The sequence below is a fragment of the Sus scrofa genome, chromosome 4 (genome assembly GCF_000003025.6).
Source record: "Sus scrofa isolate TJ Tabasco breed Duroc chromosome 4, Sscrofa11.1, whole genome shotgun sequence".
Taxonomy (NCBI): Eukaryota; Metazoa; Chordata; class Mammalia; order Artiodactyla; family Suidae; genus Sus; species Sus scrofa.
In genome coordinates, this window is record NC_010446.5 from 103716360 (window position 1) to 103739502 (window position 23143).

Here is a 23143-nt window from a genome sequence, read left to right on the forward strand (position 1 = left end):
AAAGGTTTACAGATCTGCTCCAGTGGAGCCTGAGATACACAAAGCCAAGATTTAGCTCTCTGTAAATATGTAAACACGCCTACATGGTTTGTTTTTTTTTTTTTTTTCCTGAATCCCAGAAAGTCAGACCAAATGTTTAGTGTGAAAACTAACACCAACACACTTCCTGGCTTGCCGCTCTAGGCTAGAGCTCTGCATCTTCACTCCTAGCAAACAGGTGACAGAGAAGAGCCTGGACAGATGTGTCTGTCCGTGGTGATGCCTCCCATGGGCAGGTACAACAAGGAGAACTTCATTTGGGGTCCATTTTTGGCTTTGATTTTGGTTTTTGCTTCTGGGCAATGCAGCTTTCTAGATTTTGAGTTTGATACCCACTTTAGGGAATCCTAATATCACTTGCGGATTTATCCTTTTCCTCGCCACACAAAAAGCATTGATTATTCAAGCATGTTTGAGATCACCCAGCCTTCAGAAACCCAACAAGGGCTGAGCGGCTTTCCCGTTTCCTGCTTATAGCTACTCAGACTCATTTGGACAGATGTCTCACCACATCACGGCAACACGCAGGCAGCAGGGTCTACCCACTAACGTGCACTATTCTTCCTCTGAGTCACGCTTTGATGCAGAATTAAGACTTGGTATCATTCACTGCCTCAAGTTAAGATAATAGAGAATTGAAGAAAGACACCTGAAAGATGCCGGGAGAATAGGAGCGATGTGGGTGTTTATTTCCCATGAAGGAGGCAGGTATATTTTTCCTCTTAACCTCCTCAATATACACACATACCAGGAGACAGAGGGCTTCATTGATACAGGTGTCCTCTGCTTAAAGAAATCCAAAGGTCAAAAACGGATACAACAGCAAATAGAATCAAAGAAACTAGGACAGCAAGAAGGGACTTGAGGACAGTCTAAATAGATGTCACTATCTTCCAGTTGAGGAAGCTGAGACTCAGAGAGGTGAAGGACATGGTGTGTTTGGGGTCATGGCCCATTGAATGGCTCAGGAATAGGACTCAGGTCTTCAGCAGCTGGTTTGGGTGCTTTCCTTTTTTTTTCTTTTTTTTTTTTCATTTCTGGCTGCCCTGCAGCATATGGAGCTCCAGGGCAAGGCATCAGATCCAAGCCACAGTTGTGACCTAAGCTGCAGCTGTGGCAATGCTGGATCTTTAATTCACTGTGCTGGGCCTGGGATCAAACCCACATCCCAGAGCTCCCAAGACACTGCCCATCCCGTTGTGCCACGATGGGGGCTCCACTGGGTGCTGTCCTTTACTCCATTTCACCTCAGAGTGAACTGACTGACACTTGACTTCAGAAGACCTCCGCTGTGTCCACAAAGACATCCTGTACACACACGGAAGGGCCTCTAAAGGCAGCCCAACCACGACTGGTCCCCACTTCACATACCTGCTGACTTCCTCAGGCGCACATAGCTGTCTGGGGACTGTCTTCTCTGAAGCACCTGCCAGGAACCCATCTGAGCTCTTGTCACCTCTGCCACGGCACATCTGTAGGCACCCTCATCCTCTGGGCCTGCAGAGAAGATCTTGAGCGAGAAAGCCTTGGGGCTTAACTTTGAAACCTGGAGCTGCCCTTGACTTGCTCTTTCTTGATAGCCGTTCTTCAGACTCAGAACTCCACCCGCATCAATGTGGGCCACTTCGACATCATTGAAGAACCAAGCTCCCTGAAACTGTGCGTCCTGGCCACCGCCCATGACCAGGCAAACCCGTTCTAAGGGCTTTCCTTCGGGAATCGTGCTCTCAGCCGTAATGTTGACTTGAAAATCTCTCACTAGGAAACAAAAGCAAGGCAGATATTTAGAGAGGCCATTGTAGCTGCCCTTTCAGTCCCAGAGAGAGATAATACCTCCTGTTGGGGTAGTATAGGGATTGCATTTCAGGTGGCAGTTCAGTTCTGAGGAGTAGGTAAGCCAAAGACATGCCTAGAATCAAACAATGCCCTTGACTGTTTTTTAAATTACCTAGAAATAAGAACATACGTGACTTTCTGAAGTGACCTTGTTAAGCAAGATGTATGCGTAGGTGTATAAAGTACACAGTAATGGCTCTTCTAAAATAAAATATTTTATACTATGTTGAATGGATGTAAATTGTGATTTCTTGCTCCCTTTTTTGGCTGAGATATTTAGTGGAATTTTCCTGAGTTAAAAGCATATGTGGTTTATGGCAAGTCCGCAGATGACATCATACTGAACAGTGAAGAGCTGAGAGCTTTTCTTTTGAGATCAAAAACAAGACAAGGATGTCCACTCTCACCACTTCTATCCAACACCATATTGGAAGTCCTAGCCACAGCAATTAGACAGCAAAAGAAATAAGAGGCATCAACTTGGGGGGGGGGAAGAAGTAAAATTGTCATTGTTTGCAGATGATATGATCTTATAGAAACCCCAAAAGGCTCCACCAAAAAACTGTTAAAACAAACAACTTCAATAAAATTGCAGGATACAAAATCAATATACAAGAAGAATCAGTTGTATCTCCATACACTAACAATGAACTATCAGAAAAAGAAATTAAAAAACAATCCTATTTACAATAGCATCAAAAAGAAGAAAACACTTAGGCATAAATTTAACCAAGGAGATGAATGATATTTACAATGAAAATTATAAAACAGTGAAGAAAGTAATTGAAGATGAAACAAATAAATGAAAAGATATCCCAGGTTCATGGGCTGGAAGAATTAATATTCTTAAAATGCCCATACCACCCAAAACAATCAACAGAGTCATTGCAATCCCTATCAAAATTCTAATGGCAGTTTAAAATAAAAGTAGGCAAAAACTCCAAAAATTCACATGGAGCCACAAAAGATTCTGAATAGCCAAAGCAATTTTGAGCAAGAGCTGTTGATATCACATTGCCTGATTTCAAAGTATATTACAAAGCTACAGTAATCAAAAGAACATGTTAAAAAAAAAAAAAAAAGGAGTTCCTGTCGTGGCGCAGAGGAAACCAATCTGACTAGGAACCATGAGGTTGCGGGTTCGATCCCTGGCCTCACTCAATGGGTTAAGGATCCAGTGTTGCCGTGAGCTGTGGTGTAGGTTGCAGACGAGGCTCAGATCTGGTGTTGCTGCGGCTCTGGCATAGGCTGGCAGCTGTAGCTCCGATTCGACCCCTAGCCTGGGAACCTCCATATGCCACAGATGAGACCTTAAAGAGACAAAAGACAAAAAAAAAAAAATGGAACATGGTACTGGTATAAAAACAGACATGTACACCAATGAAACAGAGGAGAGAGCCCAAAAATTAAAAAAAAAAACAACAACAACAACAAAATGGAGATATCAAGCCACAAAAAGCCATGGAAGAACCTTAAATGCATATTACAAAGTGAAGGAAGTCAATCTTTGCAGCCTACATACTCTACGATTCCAACTATATGACATTCTGGGGAAGGCAAAACAATGGAAACAGTAAGAAGACAAGTGATTGCCAAGGATTAGCAGGGAGGAAGGGATAGATAAATCGGTGGAACATGGTAGGTTCTTAGGGCAGTGAAATTACCCTATATGATCCTATAATGTTATATTCATGTCACCATACATTTATTAGGACTCATAGAATGTACAACACCAAAAGTGTACCCCTTATGTAAACCGTGGGCTTTGGGTGATTATGATATATCTGTGTAGGTTATTGAATTGTAACAAATGTACTACTCTGGTGGGGGATTGCTAATAGGGGAGACTCTGTATGTGTTGGTGGGGGCAGGGGTGAGGGTGTGGGTGGGGCAGAGGGATATAAGAACTTTCTATATTTTCAGCTCAGTTTTGGTTTTTAATAAACTGAATACGCTTTTTAAATAAACTGAATATCCGCACAGAAGAATGAAGTTGGACACATACCACAATAAAAAAAAAACTCAAAATTGGTTAAATATTTAAACATAAGCCTGAAACTGTAGGACTAATAAAAGAAAATAGAGGGAAAACCTTCTTGACATAAGTTTGGGCAATGATTTTTCCAGATAAGCACAAGCAACAAAAGCAAAAATGGCAAGTGGGACTGCATCAAACTAAAAAGATTCTGCACAGCCAAAGAAACACTCAAGAGAGTGAAGAGACAATGTACGAAATGGGAGAAAGTATTTGCAAACTATGTGTTTGAAGAGGGGTTGCTATCCAAGATATGTAAGAAACCCATGCAAATCAAGAGCAAAAACCCCAAATATCTTGATTTAAAGGTGGGCAAAGGATCTGAATAGACATTTCTTTTTTTTTAATTTTTTAATTTTTTTTTTTTTTTTTTTTTTTTTGCCTTTTCTAGGGCCGCACCCACGGCATATGGAGGTTCCCAGGCTAGAGGTCCAATTGGAGCTGTAGCCACTGGCCTACGCCAGAGCCACAGCAATGCAGGATCTGAGCCGCATCTATAACCTACATCACAGCTCAGGCAATGCTGGATCCTTAACCCACTGAGCAAGGCCAGGGATCGAACCCGCAAACCTCATGGTTCCTAGTGGGATTCGTTAACCACTGAGCCACGAGGGGAACTCCCTGAATAGACATTTCTCAAAAGAAGATATACAAATGGCCAAAAATATAAAAAATGATGCTCACCATGAATCAGCAGGGAAATGCAAACTGAAGCAACAAGATAGCACCTCACATCTGTTAGAATGGCTATTTTCAAAAAGACAAAAGATAGCAAATATTGGAGATGTACACTTTTGGTGGATATAAGTTGGTATGGCCATTATAGATAATAGTATGGAAGTTCCTCGGAAAACTAAAAGTAGAACTACCTTATAACCCAGTAATCTCACTTCTGGGTACACATTCAGAGGACATGAAATCAGTATCTCAGAGAGATCGCTGCACTCCTGTGTTCAATATTTATGAGAGTCAAGATACAGAAACAATGTGTCCATCAAGGGATGAATGGATGAAGAAAATGTGGTATATGTACACAATAGAATATTATGCAGCCATGAGAAAAAAGGAAATCTTGCCATTTTTTGAAAACGTAGCTCAACTTGGAGGACATTATTATGCTAAGTGAAATAAGCCAGACGCAGAAAGACAAATACTGTAGAATCTAAAAATGTTGAACATACAGAAGCAGAGAGTAGGATGGTGGCAGACAGGGGCTGGCAGGGTGGGGAAAAGGGAGAGATATTTGTCACAGGGTGTAGTTTCTGTTATGCAGAATAAATAAGTTCTGGAGACCTAATGCACAGCATGGTGACTACAGCTAACAATACTGTGTGTCCTGGGCATCTATCCAGAGAAAACCATGACTTGAAAAGATACATGTACTCCAGGGTTCATTGCAGAAATATATATAATAGCCAAGATGTGGAAGCACCCTAAATGTCCATCAACAGAGGCGTGGATAAAGAAGATGTGGTACATATACACAATGGAATATTACTCAGCCATTGAAAGGAAAGAAATAAAGGCATTTGCAGAGACCTAGATGGATGAACCTAGAAATTATCATGCTAAGTGAAGTTAGTCAGACAGAGAGATACCAATGTCATATGCTGTCACTTACATGTGGAAGCTAAAAAAATGACACAATGAACTTCTTTGCAGAGCAGATACTGACTCACAGACTTTGAAAAACTTAGGGTTTCCAAAGGAGACAGGTTGGGGGGTGGGGGGATGTGCTGGGGGTTTGGGATGGAAATGCTATAAAATTGGGTTGTGAAGCTCATGGTACAACTATAAATGTAATAAAATTCATTGAGTTAAAAAATAATACTGTGTGATATGACTTGAAATTTGCTAAAAATGTAGATCTTAAGTGCTCTCATTACAGACACAAAACAACTATGTGAGGTGATGGGTATTTTAATTAGCTTGATTGTAGCCATTTCACAGTGCCTACAGATACCAAAACGTGTTGTATACCATAAACATATACAATTTTATTTCTCTAAGTAAATAAATTATAAAAAGTAAAGACTGCTTCACATTAAAAAAAAATTGTTTCCAAAGAAAGGGGGAAAAAAGCTTATGTGTTATGCCGCCATTGGGCTCCCTGAGTAAAACTTGGACTCTTAAGGCAGAGAGGACAAATTTTTTTTTTTTTTGGCATGTCTATGGCATGCAGAAGATCCCAGGCTGGGGATGAAACCAATACCACAGCAGTGACAATGCTGGATAGTTAACTCTGTAGGCCTGATAGAACTCCATTGGGATTTTTTTTTTTTTTTTTTTCGCTTTTTAGGGCTGCACCTGCAGTATATGGAAATTCCCAGGTTAGGGGTCAAATCGGAGGTACAGTTCCTAGACTATACCACAGCCACAGCAACTCGGCATCCAAGCCACACCTGTGACCTACACCACAAATCATGGAAACCTTGGATCCCCGACCCACTGAGTGAAGCCAGGTATTGAACCCGTGTCCTTATGGATACTAGTCGGATTCATTTCCTCTGAGCCACAACGGGAACTCCCATTGGGACAAATTTTTTTTTTTTTTCTTTTTAGGGCTGCACCTGCAGCATATGGAGGTTCCCAGGCTAGGGGTCTAATCACACCACAGCCACAGCAACTCAGGATCCAAGCCGTGTTTGTGACCTACACCATAGCTCATGGCAATGCTGGATTCTTAACCCACTGAGTGAGGCCAGGGATCAAACCCGCAACCTCATGGTTTCTAGTCAGATTCATACCTGCTGCGCCACAATGAGAACTCCCCTTTGGGACAATTTTTAACAGAACAGAATAACACTCTTTCAGAAAAAAAAAAAAAAAAAAAAAAAAAAAGATCCGCCATTGGATCATTGCCTTTACCATAGATATGTATGGCTTTAGACCTCCTACTGGACCAGAGCTCGTGCAGGGAGACCAGGAACCACAATGGAGGCTTCCTGCTTGTTTCGATAACAATGCCAATGGATCAGGAGTGACACCACCCCGAGGGCAAGGGGTCCGGTGGAAGGAGCCCCCGGCACTAAGACAAGGCTTCACACTGCTCACAGGAGCTAGTCTGAGACCCGGACGTCTGTGCAGAGTTGGCTTTGGAGAGACACCTGTCTTCAAACCCAGGTCCACTTCTCACCAGCTGAGTGAGCTTAGGCAGATCACTTAGCTGAGTCTCAGGGTCCCGTTTCAAACAGAGGGACCTCACTTCTTGTCTCGGGGGTGGTCATTAGGACTAAATTAGGTAATGTAGATAAAGTGCTGACACAGAGCCTGGCAAGAATGGCAGCAAAACTATTTCCACGCATGGCTTGTGCAATCTACCTAACATTCAATAGATTTTACCCTATGTAAAACCTCCCGTGGACAAAGCCCAAACTGAAGGTTCTTGCTGTTTTGTTTTGTCTTTTTAGGGCCATACCTGCAGCATATGGAAGTACTCAGACTAGTGGTAGAATCGGAACTGCAGCCACCGGCCTACATCACGGCCACAGCAACACCGGATCTGAGCTGCATCTGCAAACTACGCTGCGGCTTGCGGCCATGGTGGATCCTTAACCCACTGAGCAAGGCCAGGGATGGAACCCACATCCTCACAAACACCATGTCAGGTTCTAAACCTGTTGAACCAGAGTGGGAACTCTGGTCCTTGTTATTTATGCTTCCCAGATGACAACAACAAAATAAAAATGTGTTCAAGCTTTCTTTTCTTTCTTTCACTCTTTCTCTCTCTCTTATTTTTTCTGCAACGTACATGTGCTCGATGTAGGATCTCAGTTCCAAGACCAAGCACTGAACTCAGGCCGAATTGGTGAAAGCAGTGAGTCCAAACCACTAGATTATATGGAAACTCCCTACTCTTCCTAAACAAACTTTTTTAGATCCAACAAAAAAATTAGAAAAAAAAAAAAAAAAAAAAAAAGAGAGAGAGAGAGATCCTCCAAATACCCGCTACTAGCCCATTAATGAATTTCCTGGAAGATAATTACCTGCTGGCCGGACCCTCAGAGTGGTTTGACCTGTCTGCTTCTTCGTGATGGAAGTCCAGGTCTCATCCGGATCCTGAATCCACTCAGTTGCCTCACAGAACAGCTGGCCTTGATCTGTGGGCTGGAGCCTCGCTATGGACAGCCTGAAGGTGGTGACCCCAAGCTTGTCAAGCCGCACGTCACCGGCTACAAACCTCTCTGCATATGAGGACCCAGGGATCAACACAAAGTCTTTGGAGAGGGAAATGATCCTGCTGGCTTGGCTTCTTTCTCCATCCTGCATCAGGTACCAGGTCACGGAGAGGTGGGTATGTTGAGCTGTGGCTTTGGATGCCTCACAGGTAAGTTGCAATGGCTCACCTTCGTCCTTACTGAGGGTCTGAACAGACATGGCAGCAGAGAGGGTGTCTGGAATGACTGGAAACAGAGGAATGACAGTGACCTGAGTGGCATGGTACTTGCCAGGCTAGCTAGCCTCCTGAGATGAAGATGGTGCCCTGACACACGGCCTGCAAGGTATATACTTCGAATTGCTTTTCTACAAGCCATAGGCTTTCCCTGTGGCCAAGAAGAATACTGGCATCTATGCACGCAGTCTATGGAACCTGGCAAAGCTAATGGTTCATTGATGTTTTGACCCTGATCTTACATTTTTAGCATAGACTTTCACCAATTTAGCTCCTCAGACACAGAGATTTTAAGTGGGAAGAGCACTGGGAGCTAGGAGACCCATATTCTGATCCTATATTTGTCCTTTTGTAACTACAGGAACTGGAACAAGTCACTTCATGTCTTTGGGCCTTCGTCTGCTCCTGTATAAAATAAAATTCTGAGATAATCTGCTGTAATCTATCATTCAGAGCCAAAATGCAATGCTTACCAAAGTTTTAATAACCATCCTGCTACCCCACCATTCTCTTCTTCCTTCAAGGAAATCACATAGCCAGAGCTTTTGGAAAGCAATACAGTATTCAGCAATGCATATATATTGAGTGTCTATTCAATGCTAACCACTGTGCTGGGGGTGAGGTAAACATTCTCTTCTCATGGAGCTCAAGGTGAGGTAGGAGTGGGCCATATAAGCAGCCAATTACAATATAAACTGGGTGAGTGCTAGTAACTGTGCTGTGAATAGAGCATCGAGAAGGAACAAAGATGGGAATACTGACTGATACAGTCAGAATGGGTTTCACAGAAGTGGTAATAACTAAACTGGGTTCAGAAGTGTATGTAGGAGTTTGCTAGGTTGATAAGGGAGTGATAAGCTATTCCAGGTGAAGGGACAAAAGAGTGATTTCAAATACTATGTCCCTCACCCCATAGATAAATATGCTAGAGAATGGCAGTTTGAGAATAATTATTTCCAAGTTAATGACTTACTTCCTATGATATTATATTAATTATATATAAATATATATTAAGTATACTATATATACACATACACAGTGTGTGTGTATGTGTATTTTTTTTTTTTTAGCCATGCCTGAGGCATGCAGAAGTTCCCAGGCCAGGGATCAAACCATGTCACAGCAGTGGCCCAAGCCACCACCGTGACAACCCCAGATACTTACCTTGCTAAGCTACTGGGGAACTTCAATTATATATAAATATATATATGTATATATATGTACACATATATTTTATTTTTGCCTTTTAGGGCTGCACCTGCGGTATATATAAGTTCCCCAGCTGGGGGTTGGATCGGAGCTGCAGCTGCCCTCCCATGCCACTGCCACAGCAACATGGGATCCGAGCCACATCTGCGACCTACGCCACAGCTCATGGCAACACTGGATCCCCGACCCACTGAGCGAGGCCAGGGATTAAACCCACATCCTCATGGATACTAGTCGAATTCATTTCTGCTGCTCCACAATGGGAACTCCTATAAATGCATATTAAATATATCATATTAATACCAGCTCTTCTGTCAAGTTAATATTCTGCCTCTAAGAAGAGACATAGCATGGCGAGAACTCTCAAAGGTTTGTCTAATGCCATTGCTATTATCAGTCTATGGATAGCTGTGGGCAAGACCTTGGAAGACCACACACTATCTAACTCTTCAAGACAAAGCTGATTGGAAAAATGAATTAAGAGTTTTAGAGACTATGAGATACCTATTTATGACAAATTCCAAAATATCCAGAGAGGTACGCTGGCTCTTTGCCAGACAAACAGCACATGTCACATTGCCAGACACTGTGATGGTGGCGCTTCTAGTTTCTCGGGGGCTGGCTAGCAGGGAAGGGCACACAGCTTACCAACTAGATTAGTCTTCGCACTGTAACTCCCATAATATTTTCCATCAGTGTTGGGTGTGTGACACTCGTACTCGCCAGAATCCTTCATCTGGAGCTTTGAGATGTGCAGAAAGACTGAGTTACCCCGGACCCGCTCCACGTAGATTTCCCTGCTTTGCACTCGCTGCGTGTACATTGCATAAGAGAAGGTGGCATCCGAGGTGCTAATGATCTGGATTTCCTGGGTTGGCGCTGTTGGCAGGTAAATAGACCACTGGAAATTCTGCTCTGAGGGTCCCTGGTGGCCAGTTACATTGCAGCCGATGCTGACAGGGTAACCTTCAGCTCTAAAGAGCGGTCCTTTCTGAACTGTTACTTCTCTCTGGCCAATGCTGAGCTTAGCTTGCAAGAAGGAGAAAGAAAGGGGAATAAAAATAGATTAGTGCTCCAGTTCCCAACGGTGCCACATTATGTAGCTCCCTGTATTACAATTCTACTAAATGAGATCTCAGGTTATTAGCTATAATCACCTCAAATGTTGAATACCTTCTTCAGTATGATGAGCAGTGGAATGGCTTGATGAGTTAATTGTTCTCTTATAACTTTAACTTCCATCGTGATCTCTAGTCTCTCTCTTTCTCTGGCTCCCTTGCTTTTTTTTTTTTTTTTTTTTTTTTTTTTGTCTTTTTAGGGCCGCACCCATGGCATATGGAAGTTTCCAGGCTAGGGGTTGGATTGGAGCTGTAGCTGCTGGCCTACGACACAGCCACAGCCACATCATCGCCAGATCTGAGCCGTGTCTGAGGCCTACACCACAGCTCACGGCAACATCAGACCCTTAACCCACTGTTTGAGGCCAGGGATCGAACCTGCCACCTCACAGATGTTAGTCAGATTCATTTCTGCTGAGCCACGACAGGAACTCCTGATCTCTAGTCTCTTAAAAAAAAAAAGTTTAGCTTCATCAATGTAACATGACCACTTCCATAAAACACATCTGCTTATCTGAGCGCACATGAAGTAAATACAATACATGATAATTCAACTTTTACATTCTTTTATGGGAAAATTCGGTCTGTGCTTCCTCAAGCCTCCAATTCCTAGGTCCCTGTCATTGGGCTGATTGCTGGAGAGGCAGCATCTATGGCACTGTCCTGATGCCATGCTTTTTCCTGCTGGTTGGTTGGAACTATTTGTAGCTCCTGGCCAGGTCTGATGCAAGACTAGCTAAAATTAGTCTCTGAAGAAACAGCAGCATTTCCTTTCTATAGGAGAGGGTTTTTCATTTTGTAATTTTTTTAATCCTACAGCTTTATTGAAAAGCTTCATAAAAGATGGCTGTCAAGTCCAGCAGGATCTGGGGTCAGATTTATTTTAGTTGTTCTCTTACCGCAGAGTTTTTAGCTGGGACCACCATGGAATGTTTCCTGTTGGGACAAAGCTCACGTATTTGGTTTAAAGGAGAAAACATTATTCAGTGGTAACATTTCCTTCGACATACACATTTTCAAAATCAACATTTTTTAGAAAGTAAAATGTATGCGTTTATTTATTATGTTAATATTAAAGGCTAATATATTTTGTGTTACAGAAAGAATGAAGAACAGATGACAGAGATGCCACAAGGGTGGGCTAGATCTTCCACTGGGGGTCTAGGGCCCAGCGGAAAGACATCAGAAGAGTCATCAGGGAGCAGCTGCTGATATGACAGAATTAACAGAATAGAGTTCATAAGAAGACAGGGAGGAAGCAGGGCATCTGCTGAATTTCGTGAATCTACAAGGAGAAAGTGTAATGGAGACCAGGGTGAAAAAAAAGGAAGAGAAAGAAAAAATGCCATCACAGAGACCATGATAAGCTAAGCCTAGGAATTTTGGAATGAAAATAATTATGATGGGGAGTTCCCGTCGTGGCTCAGTGGTTAACGAATCCGACTAGGAACCATGAGGCTGCGGGTTCGATCCCTGGCCTTGCTCAGTGGGTTAAGGATCTGGCGTTGCCATGAGCTGTGGCGTAGGTCGCAGACGCGGCTCGGATCCCAAGTTGCTGTGGCTCTGGCGTAGGCTTGGCAGCTACAGCTCCGATTTGACCCCTAGCCTGGGAACCTCAATATGCCGCAGGAGTGGCCCAGGAAAAGACAAAACAAACAAACAATTATGATAGGAAGCAACCTGCAAAAAACAGGGAGAAAGGATCAGTGGTTACCTGATGTAGGCAACTAAAAATTCCAAGTGTATATACTCAGTACAAGACTGGAGAACAAATATCCGACCAATTATTCAACCACACACATTTGGAGTAATCATTTAAAATATGCTAATTTGTTAATAAATTCTAGTTAATATGATATATGAATGTTATGCTCTTTTGTAATCAGCACTTAGGAATAGAAGTTAGACCATATGAGAAAAAACATTTTTGTTTTTTAATTATTTTCAAAATAAACAACTTTCTGTTGAAGTAGAGTCGATTTGCAATATTCTATTAATTTCGGGTGTACAGCAAAGTGATTCAGTTATATATATCAGATTATTTTCCACTAGCGGTTCCCTGTGCCAGATAGTAGTACAATTTTAAATATTATTTCTTCCAAAAAATTATACTATAGAGGCAATTTAAAACATTGTCAGCAAAGCCAACCAGTCTTAGATATGCATCTTAGAGAAATGTGTGCCGTGCACCAGGCTACACGTGAGAGAGTATCCACAGCAGCACTGTTCATTAAAGCCCCCTAACCAAAGACCCCATGTCCATCGACAGTATAAGACTGTGGTACATTTATAAAATGAAATCTTATACAGAAGTGAAAGTGGGTGGGAGTTTCCTGGTGGCCTGGTGGTTAAGTATCCCAGGTTGTCAGTGCTGTGGTGAGGGTTTGATCCCTGGCCTGGGAACTTCTGCACGTTGTTGCACGGCAACCCTCCAGCCCAAAAAAGAAAGTCGGTGAATTGCAATTGGTTACAGAAATGTGGATGACCGTGTTGAATGAAAGATGCTGAATGCTTGAGAATCCATAGTCAAAAATGACTCTATAATATTTAAAGAAAAGCAAAACCCTCTGTATCATTCAGTGATGCAAACATAAGGGGTAAAAAACCATTTAAAAAAAAACAAACTAGGAAGTGGTTATGACAAAAGTCAGGAACGTGTGTGTGTGGAGGGTTGTGATCTGGATGGGGAACACAGCAGGGTGTGATTCTAGGGCCCTAGCAATGTTCTATTTCTTGACTTCCACAGCGATTATATGGTTTTCACTTTTTAAAAAATTATGTATTTTTTATGGCTGCACCCAGGCCATATGGAAGTGCCAGAGCCAGGGGTGGACTCCGAGCCACAATGAAGCAATGCTGGATCCTTTAAGCCACTGTGCTGGACTGGGGATGGAACCTGCCTCTCTGCAGCGACCTGAACCACTGCAGTCCCATTATAAACCCACTGCGCCACAGCAGGAACTCTGGTTTTTACTTTTCACTTACTGATTAAACTGCACATTCATGTTTTACTAACCTTTCTTATGTGTTATATTTCACAATAAAAAAAAATGTTTTTAAAAATACAGTTTCTGAGGTACCGCTACACTGTTTATATCGGGGCATGTTTCCACAATGTTGTTTTTGGTTGCTAGGCAACACTTCCTCAAGGTTTTGACTCTTCAAAGAGATGGGTACCACAACTGAAACATTTTATTGTGAAAACTAGCACTTCATTTCCCACACTTTATTTGCTAATTAGATAACTATTTATTCAACAACTTAAAGTGTTTCCGATGCTTCATGGACTAAGATATGAAGATGAGTTTGGGATAGTTTCTGGGTTTTTTTTTTTTTTTCTTTCTTTTTTTTTTAATTAACAGAAACTTTAGTCATAATGGTCAAAAACTGGAAGTAATCCAGAAGTTCTTGAACAGGTTAATGATTAAACAAATTGGTACACCCATACTATAGACTACCACTCAGCAATAAAAAGGAATGAGGTACAGATACATGCAACAACCTTGATGAAACTCTGGAGAATTCTGCTGAGTGAAAAAAGCCAATGGGATAGTTTCTGACGTTTTGATTTTACGATGTAATCAAGTAGGGTGGTAGTCATCTTTCTTAGAAAGAAATATGATCAAAGCGCTTTGAGGAATTTGAAGGAAGAGAGGTTCCATTCGGGGGAAGGGAAATGGGTAAGGTGTATGGAAGAGATAGTGTTAAAAATGGACCTGGGCCAACTGGGAAAATTATAACAATTTAAGTGGAGAGACAGGGCCTTTTGGGTGAAGGAGACTTCATGACAGGACTGGATAGGTAGTAATCAAAAGAATTGTCCAGGAAATAGGGAGTAATCAGGTGAATCAGGGGGAGGGTTCCATGAAGACTGATAGAAGGATGTAAGACTGGAGAGGCACTCTGAGTCCAAAGTATGAAGGACTTGACCATCAGGTTTAAAACTTTGGACTTGATTGATTAAGCAATGGGGAATCCACAGAAAGTGTTTGAAAGGGCTTAGTAAAATTAACCTGACAGTGAGCAGGATGATGGAGTTAGAAATAGACAAGAGGTAATGACAGTAGCCTAGGAGAGAAGTGATAGAGGCAATAGAAATGGGAAGAAAGGGGCTATAATTTAAGAACCACTGTGGAGATAAAAATCTATAGAGTTTTTCAGTAACTTGGATGCTTGGACGTAGAAGGGGCAGATGGAGGGATGGAAGGCAGGAAGAAATCAAAAATGATACCAGGTTTTGTAAGGGTGACTAGGAGCACCCCCCCTTTAACAGAAATAAGGACATCATGAAGAGTTACTACTGTGTACTTAAGGGTGAGAGAGAAGATAATGCATTTAATTTTGGAAATACTAAATTAGAGTACCATGGAATAAACAGGATGGAGAGCCAGCAAACATTTGGAAATAATATTTAAATACATGTCAATGTCTATATCTGCACCTACATCTACCTATACTTTAAAATCTGGAATTGTGGCTCAGAGGGTTAAGAATCTGACTAGTATCCATGAGAATGCAAGTTCGATTCCTGGCCTCGCTCAGTAGGTTAAGGATCCGGCATTGCTGTGGCTGTGGCGTAGGCTGGCAGCTGCAGATCCTCTTCAACCCCTAACCCCCTAGCCCAGGAACTTCCATATGCTCTGGGTGTGGCCCTAAAAGAATACATGCATCAGTAAATAAATAAATAAATAAATAAAAATCTACTCAACCCATTGAAAATATGTATAATCTAATCCTTTTGAGAACCCTGTGATCGTACCATATTTAGCAATGCCTAAATTGTAAATGGTGACGCCAGGCTTGAACTTAGATTTACAAATGTCAAATTCCAGCTGTCTCCATTGTTTCTCATGGCTTCCTGTAAATGCCAGTTTGTAACTAGGGAGAGTTCTGGGCTGTAGATGCAGATTAGGTCAGTTACATGTCAATTACATACATGTGCTGGGAAATGTTAGGACGTATAAGGAGAGGGCTATAGAGAGATTGCTAGAGGGTCTCTCTATTTAGGGGCTAAAATAAAGAACAAAACCTACAAAAGGGAGAATTAGGGAGGTGTGAGGGCAGCCAGAACACAGTAGCTTGAAAACCAAACGTGGCAAATCCTACCAAGAAGAAAGAGCTTGTCAGCACCGCTGAGTGCCGCTGAGAGGGTGATGACTCTAATGGCAGAGGAAAGTCCTTTTAACTTGATGATGAGGATGTCCTTGGAGATCCTTGTAAAAGAGACTTCACCAAGGGCAGAAGCAGAGGATTTCAAGGGTAAGAAGTGACTGTAAGAAGCATAAACTACTTCAGGAAGTTTCCTGGAGCAGGGAAACAGAAGACTAGGATACGGGTTAGAAAGAGTAGCTGGGTGGGGAGAGCAGAGGGCTGGGCGGACAAGGACACCTTTGCATGTTCATGGGCAGAGGAGCCAAGGAAGGCAGAGATGGATGAAGCCAGGGAGGAGATGATGAATGTTGTAAGGTCCTAATAGAGGCATGATTGGGAGAACATAATTGGGAGGGTATTGCTTTCTCAGAAAGGTGAAAAAAACAGAGTGGAGGTTTAATGGGTATTTTGTGTTTTTTGCTTTTTTTTTTTTTTTTTTTTTTCCTTTAAGGGCAGCACCAGGGCATACGGAAATTCCCGGGCTAGGGGTCGAATGGGAGCTGCAGCCATAGCAACACTAGATCCTTAACCCACCAAGTGTGGCAGGGATCAAACCCGAATCTTCATGGATACGAGTCAGATTCCTAACTGCTGAGCCACAACAGGAACTCCTTAATAGGCATTTTGGAGGTGGAAAGGAGTGACTGACAAAGGTCAATTCCAATGGCTATACGCAGGGATCACACACTGAAGCATCTTATTATAAATCTATTTTCTGTGGGATGTTGCACATCTCTCTCCTCCTAAAGAGTAACAGACCTCAGAGGCCTGACCCACTGCTTTCTCTTTCAATGGACCAAGGGTTAGGCACCTCTGCACAGCAGGTCGAATTCTTGTTGACCAGTGGGCACCCAGCTTGGCACTGACATAGAGCCATGGAATCTCATGTTTGAAACACAAAGAATTCCCTGATGGTACTGGTTTTTTTCAACAATATCGCTAGGATTGCCAAATTTTCTGTTTCACTGTTATCTGAATGGAAGTTATTAGGTTGAACCATATAAAATGACCATTTTTTGATATATAAAATGATCGTTTTTTTGATACACAACAACAGCAACTTCAAAAGATTCTGTCTTATACAAAATCTACCTGGAGAACATCAAACACAACAAGGAACTTCTCTTTCTTTCCTTATATATACAAAACCCCTGGATGCTAGTGCTTCCATCCATAGTTTAGGGGGGATTTTTTTTTTTTCATGAATAGTTTCAGAAAGACAAATAGAACCTCCCCAGGACCCTCCCATGTTCATGGCTCTTATTTGTAGGACAGCTAGTTAGGGTGAGGGGTGATGGACCAAGTAGACAAAGCCAAGTCCAAGAGCTCATTTACCCATGATATTAACCTCATCTGGCCTCATATTTTAAGAGCATTAATCACTCTTTATATATTTATTTTAAAAATTAACTAGGACAAGGTATACCTTTGCTAAACAATGCAGCTGGTCAGTTGATTATCCATCACTTAACTAATCTCCTTCATTTCTCTCTCCCTCTGTATTTGTAATGACAAATAGCAGACTTCCAAAGTTTTTTTCAAGTTACTTCCTGATTTATGGGTTTTTCATATAAAAACTGTGGTGCTATACAAAATTAGTGCTTAGGATGAGTCTAAATTTAGGAGGAACATGTAACCCAGTTTAGGAAATTGTTTAAATAGGCTCTGGAAAGGCTTGCAGCTTCCCCTTTTTGAACCTTGGTTATTACTTTCCTTTTCCCAGGTCTTTCGACCTACTCACAAAAAAAAAAAAAAAAAAAAAAAAAAGACAATTTGTAACTGTCTTGTGACTTGTTGCACAATGTAAGCAGTTTGCCTTATAAGTAAGACAAACACATAGTTCACAGACACTTGAGAATCACACTCAGACAACTAAACAGGACAAATAGGAACACACCAGCCAACAGCAGACCTAGCCATCAGCACCCGCCAAGCCAGTCTGGAGGTCATCGATTATCCAGCAATTGGTCCCTAGCTTCCCCTGCAGGCCACCTCTCACCCCATCAGGCTCCATATCTGATCTTTACCTTACATTACCCAAATCCTTTGCGACATGAGCCCAGTTCAACTCAAGCCGCAGTTTATTAAGCACCCCTTTGGGCTGAAGGCTTCACCCTTTTTGTATATTAGTCAGAGCCCTGCTCACACTGATGCTAAGCTCTTTTAGTTCCGCTATCATCCAAACCACTCAAACCCCTTTACTCAGTTCAGTCTCTCTAAAGCAGTTCTTAACGTGGGCCCACATGGGGGATTAAAATATCCATAAACTTGTACCTACATTTTTATTTTCATTAATCTTAATGGAAATTTAATATTTTCTTCAGTCAAGAATGTAGACAGCAAATCATAGATATTTTCATATCACATTACATCTATTGCAGCTATCTTGAAATATTGTTCATACTCATTACTACTTTGAAGTTTGGTGCTTAATAGGCCATCTCTAGAAGTTGTTAGGTAATGCATAAATAAAGAAGCAAATAAATGACTACATCAAAATTTATTTTAAAATATTTTGATAACTGTATTTCAATACGATTGATTTTCTCTATGATCTTATGTATTTTAATTTACACATTGAAAAATTATTCTGAGATGGGGTGTATGGGCTTCACCAGATGCTAAAATAACCCACACCACGAAAAAGCATCTGCTGCTTGCTCTGTCTGCTCCGAAACTACTTCATTCCCTGCTCAGTTCATCTGCCTGCCCATCCCCCCCCCCAAATTTCCCCTTCCTCCACCCTGTTCTAACACATACAAATGCCTCTGGGCCAGCTGAGGTCCTTCCATGTGTCCCTTAGCAGAGCCAGGGGAATCTTCTTGCCCCTTTCTCAGTCTCTTAGTAGTCAATTTCCACTTCAGCTCACAGGTGAAGTCCTGAACCTTCTTTTGGGTTAGCCTAAAACTACTAAGTGCTCTCATGACCTTTCCTTCCATCCAGCCACGTCCCCGAGGCTCACACTCATCTAGTTAAGCCCTACCATGGGGCACACCTTAAGATCCCCTCTCCGTCTGGGGAGTTAAGTCTCTTCCTATCTCCAGAGCTGGCTTAGCCCAAGAAGAAAAGGTAAAGGCAGGGCCAGCAAAACTGACAGATCTGGCAACACACACAGACTGAAAGATCAGGTTCACGGGACTCAACCAAACATCGCACCTCCTGGAACTCAAGGATAACTGGCTGAGTCGAGAATGTCATCAAAAGTCAAAAATGATTGCCAAACCCAGAGAGGTGTGGCATCGCTTTTCCTGTAGCAACCAGACTGTCCCGTTTTATCACCCAATGATCTCTGTTTGACCAACTCCCGTGATGATAGTAACATATAGAATTATGACACTTACTCAGAAAGAGAAAAAAAGATGCCACAAGTGGGAAGCGTGCCATTTGAACGAGTACGGATCTTTCCTGGCGGTGTTACTGAAGGTGCCCGGGCGCCGACTGACAAACGTTGTGCTCTAACGAGATAAAGAGGAAGCAATAGTGTGGTTTTCAGCCCACTGAGAGAAGGAGAGGGCTTGCAAAAAGCAATTCATATTGCTTTATATGGTTCTTTGCTAATCATTCAAATTTGGTATGAAAAATTTAGTTATCCTCATCGGTAGGTAAACACATATAGATAAAAATAAGATGGGCTTCCTCCTGGCTAAATACATATCATTAGGAAATGATGCAAGAATTTAAGTAAACAGAGTAAGTAAAAAATCAAGCAGCACTTTTCCCTTCTTAGCTCTCCCATCTTGGAAGAGGAAAGAAACGTAGGAGGTGGCGGTCCAGTGTTAGGCTGCTTGGGTCTGCGTCCCGATTCTCTTTCTAAGAGTTGGTCTTAGAAAAGGTAAGTCATCTTTCCTAACCCGCATCTACAAAATGGAGCAACAATAGGAGGCACCCTGTAGGATCGCTGTGAGAACTGAATGAACCAATTGGCTCAAAGCACTTAGAGCTTTTTTTGATGGTGGAGCCTGATCAAGGTAAACAAGAAAGAAATAAGAACACGACCGGCTATCGCACAAGATAAATTAGGGGAGGTCCCCCAGGAGAAATGTAGGAACAGCGATGCGGACAGCTGAAGGCGGGAAAGAGCAGAGCTTGTTTTTAGGAAAAAGGGAAATCAGGAAAATCTTCAGGGAAAAGGTGATATTTTAGGATTTACTCTCCCAGTGGGAATTACAGTGGAATAGAGTAACATTCCACAAACTCTGGTCTGGAAGCTTCTAACTTCTCTCCTTTTTCTTTCTTTCTTTCTTTTTCCTTCATTTTTGGCTGCCCCCAAGGCATATGGAAATTCCTGGGTCAGGGACTGAATCCAAGTCGGAGCTCCACCCTGTGCCACAGCAGCAACACAGGATCCTTAGTCCACTGCATCAGGCCAGGGCTTGAACCCTCATCCCTGCTGCTACAGAGACACCATCAACACTGCTGTGCCACAGTGGGAACTCCAACGTCTATCCCTTTTTAATTTTACTTTTTCCTCCTCTGTTTTTTCTTTTCCACATTTTTTTTTATTTTAGTTGATTTACCATGTTCTGTCTATTTCTGCTCTACAGCAAAGTGACCCAGTTATTCATTTATATACATTCTTTTTTTTTCACAGTATCCTCCATCATGTTCCATCACAAACCATTAGATATAGTTCCCTGTGCTGTCCAGCGGGATGTGTTTTCTATTTTAATTATTTTAAAATTGAGATATAATTGACATAGCACATTGTATTAGTTGCAGGTGCACAACAAATATAATGACCTCCCTCTGGTTTTATTCATAAGCAAGGATACCGTAACAGCATCACTGCTTCTCCCTCACGTCGGTCAACCCACGAATATTAACATCTCCAATACAATGTCCTGTTCTCCCCTTTTCAAGGTACTGTGCGATGCTCGGGGGATAAAAGGTGGGTGGAAGATGGGCCCGGCCCTCCAGGATCTTGGACTCTAGTTTGATAAAGAACTGGAGGTAGGCAAGGACCTACTGTGTGGCACAGGGAACTCTACTCAACACTGATCGCCTATGTGAGAAAAGAATCTGAAAAATGATGGGTATCTGTGTATGTATACCTGGCTGTACACCCGAACCTTACACAACATTGTAAGTCAACTACACGCCAATACAATTTTTTTTTTTTTTTAGATTTCTTTTCTGAGTATTACTGTCTATTGGCTCACTACTCTTTATTTTTATTTATTTATTTTGTCTTTTTGCCACTTCTTGGGCCTCTCCCGCGGCATATGGAGATTCCCAGGCTAGGGTTCTAATCAGAGCCGTAGCCACCAGCCTACGCCAGAGCCACAGCAATGCAGGATCCGAGCCGCGTCCACAACCTACACCACAGCTCACGGCAACGCTGGACCCTTAAGCCACTGAGCAAGGCCAGGGATCAAACTCGCAACTTCATGGTTCCTAGTTGGATTCGTTAACCACTGCGCCACAACGGGAACTCCAATACGATTTTTTTTAAAAGACAAAAATTAATTCAATAAAATAAAATCCCCCCCCCAAAAAAAAAGAACTGTAGGCAAGAAACAGTAGCCATAGAAGGCGGTGTGTGTTGGATATCCAACTTGTGGCTCAGGCCAGAAATATGTTAAGAGTTAATAGGCTGGAGAGACCCCTGCAGGCAGGGTTCAGCCATAGGTTGTTCAGAAAAGGCTGGTTGTCTTTGGGCCCTTGGAGAGCTGGTATGATTCAGATACGCAGAGAAGAGAAAGGAGGGGACATTCCATTAGGGAGAAATGGAACATACAAAGATACAGAGCCACAGATGTACAGGTTGTATTTAGGGAAGAATTAAAAGGGCAGTTTACCTAGAATGGGGAATTCAAACCACTTCTCCAGGCTGTTCATAATCATATCCGTGGCGCTTGAAGAATTTTTTCACCATTCCAGTTGGAGACGTCATAGGTCATTCCCAGGCACCCAAATGTTAGGCAAATATACTGTATCAGGTAGTTATTGCTGTGTAACAAATAGCAAACTTCAGTGAAGTACAACAGGAAAGATGTGGGTCAGCTGATGGGAGCTGGATGGTCTAGGATGATTTTAGCTGGGATCCCTCTCACAGCCTCTAATAGGCTAGCCTGGGCACGTTTTCCCAGTGAGGTCCAGGGCCCAAAAGAACTGGGGAAGGAGTTCCCGTTGTGGCCCAGTGGTTAACGAATCCGACTAGGAACCATGAGGTTGCAGGTTCGATCCCTGGCCTTGCTCAGTGGGCTAAGAATCCGGCATTGCCGTGAGCTGTGGTGTGGGTCGCAGACGCAGCTCGGATCCCACGTTGCTGTGGCTCTGGTGTAGGCCGGTGGCTACAGCTCTGATTCGACCCTTAGCCTGGGAACCTCCATATGCCATGGGTGCAGCCCTAGAAAAGGCGAAAAGACCAAAAAAAAAAAAAAAAAAAAAAAAAGAACTGGGAAAACACATCAGTACTTGTCAAAGCTTCTACTTGTATCATAACTGTTAACATTCTATGAGCAAGGCAAGTCCCATGGCCACATGCAAAAGCAAGAGATGGGTTAACAGACTTCATCTCTTTAGTGAAGGGAATGGCAAAGGGACAGGGCAAAAGGAGAGGTGGTGGACCAGGGCCATCAATACAATCAATCTGCTACGTGCACTGAAAAGAGAATTATTTTAGAAATAAGCATTGACCACAGAGACACTCATGGCCAATATTACAGAGGACCCTGTATTCCTGAAATGCATACAACTAAGTAAATGCTCTGCAATTTCTCATTCTTGGCTGTGGCCAAAAAAATTGTTCTCTTTCCATTTTAGTGGCTGCATTGCTGCCAGAATTTAACATTGACAGGGTGATGTCGCTTCTTTTCTGGAGGGTAAAAAAAGAAGCTTTCTGTTATCAAGGGAAAAAAAAAAAAGAAGAAAGAAAAAAATAGAGCCAGTGAGACAGGCAGTTATTCTATTACCTTGGGAATCACTGCACTGCATTGCAATTGTATCAGCTGAAAGGAATGTAAAAATGGAGTTTCTGGTTCAGATGGAGGGAGAAGGCCAGTGTCGGACAAAGCAATACAAGAATGTACTAAAGAAAAACAAAAATCCTGTTTCAGTTTCTAGAAGATTAATGAAAAGTGATATACTTTTTTCAGGTCTGGCATGCTCAAATATGAATTCCACAAAATCATAGAAATTGTAAGAGGTATCACGACCTCTCAGCCCAAGCGTTCAGGCCCAAGAAATATGTAAATAGGGGCCTTTTATATGTGAGGTTCTGTGCAAACCACTTTCACATATGCAGTGTTAGAGCATCATTTGCTCGTGTCACTATTTGATAGGTATTGCTAATCCCATTTTACAGATGAGAAAACTGAGGCTCAGTGGACTCAACAAACCTAGTCAAGATGGTATGGCCAG

At 42.3% G+C, this 23143-nt stretch overlaps 1 protein-coding gene across 2 annotated transcripts in view; it reads right to left on the reverse strand.

The window, feature by feature from the left end:
* Positions 1-20016, reverse strand: part of CD101 (CD101 molecule) — a 42495-nt gene extending 22479 nt beyond the window's left edge. Inside the window, exons 1-4 of one of the 2 annotated variants that reach the window (XM_001927700.6) lie at positions 19123-20015; positions 10161-10541; positions 7897-8313; positions 1411-1797 (exon numbers count right to left, since the gene is read on the reverse strand). In XM_001927700.6, the coding sequence (XP_001927735.3) occupies positions 1411-1797; positions 7897-8313; positions 10161-10541; positions 19123-19165 (1228 nt within the window). In that variant the 5' untranslated portion in view covers positions 19166-20015. Of the gene's footprint in view, positions 1-1410; positions 1798-7896; positions 8314-10160; positions 10542-19122 lie in introns of both variants that reach the window. The other variant, XM_021089980.1, reaches the window with a different exon arrangement.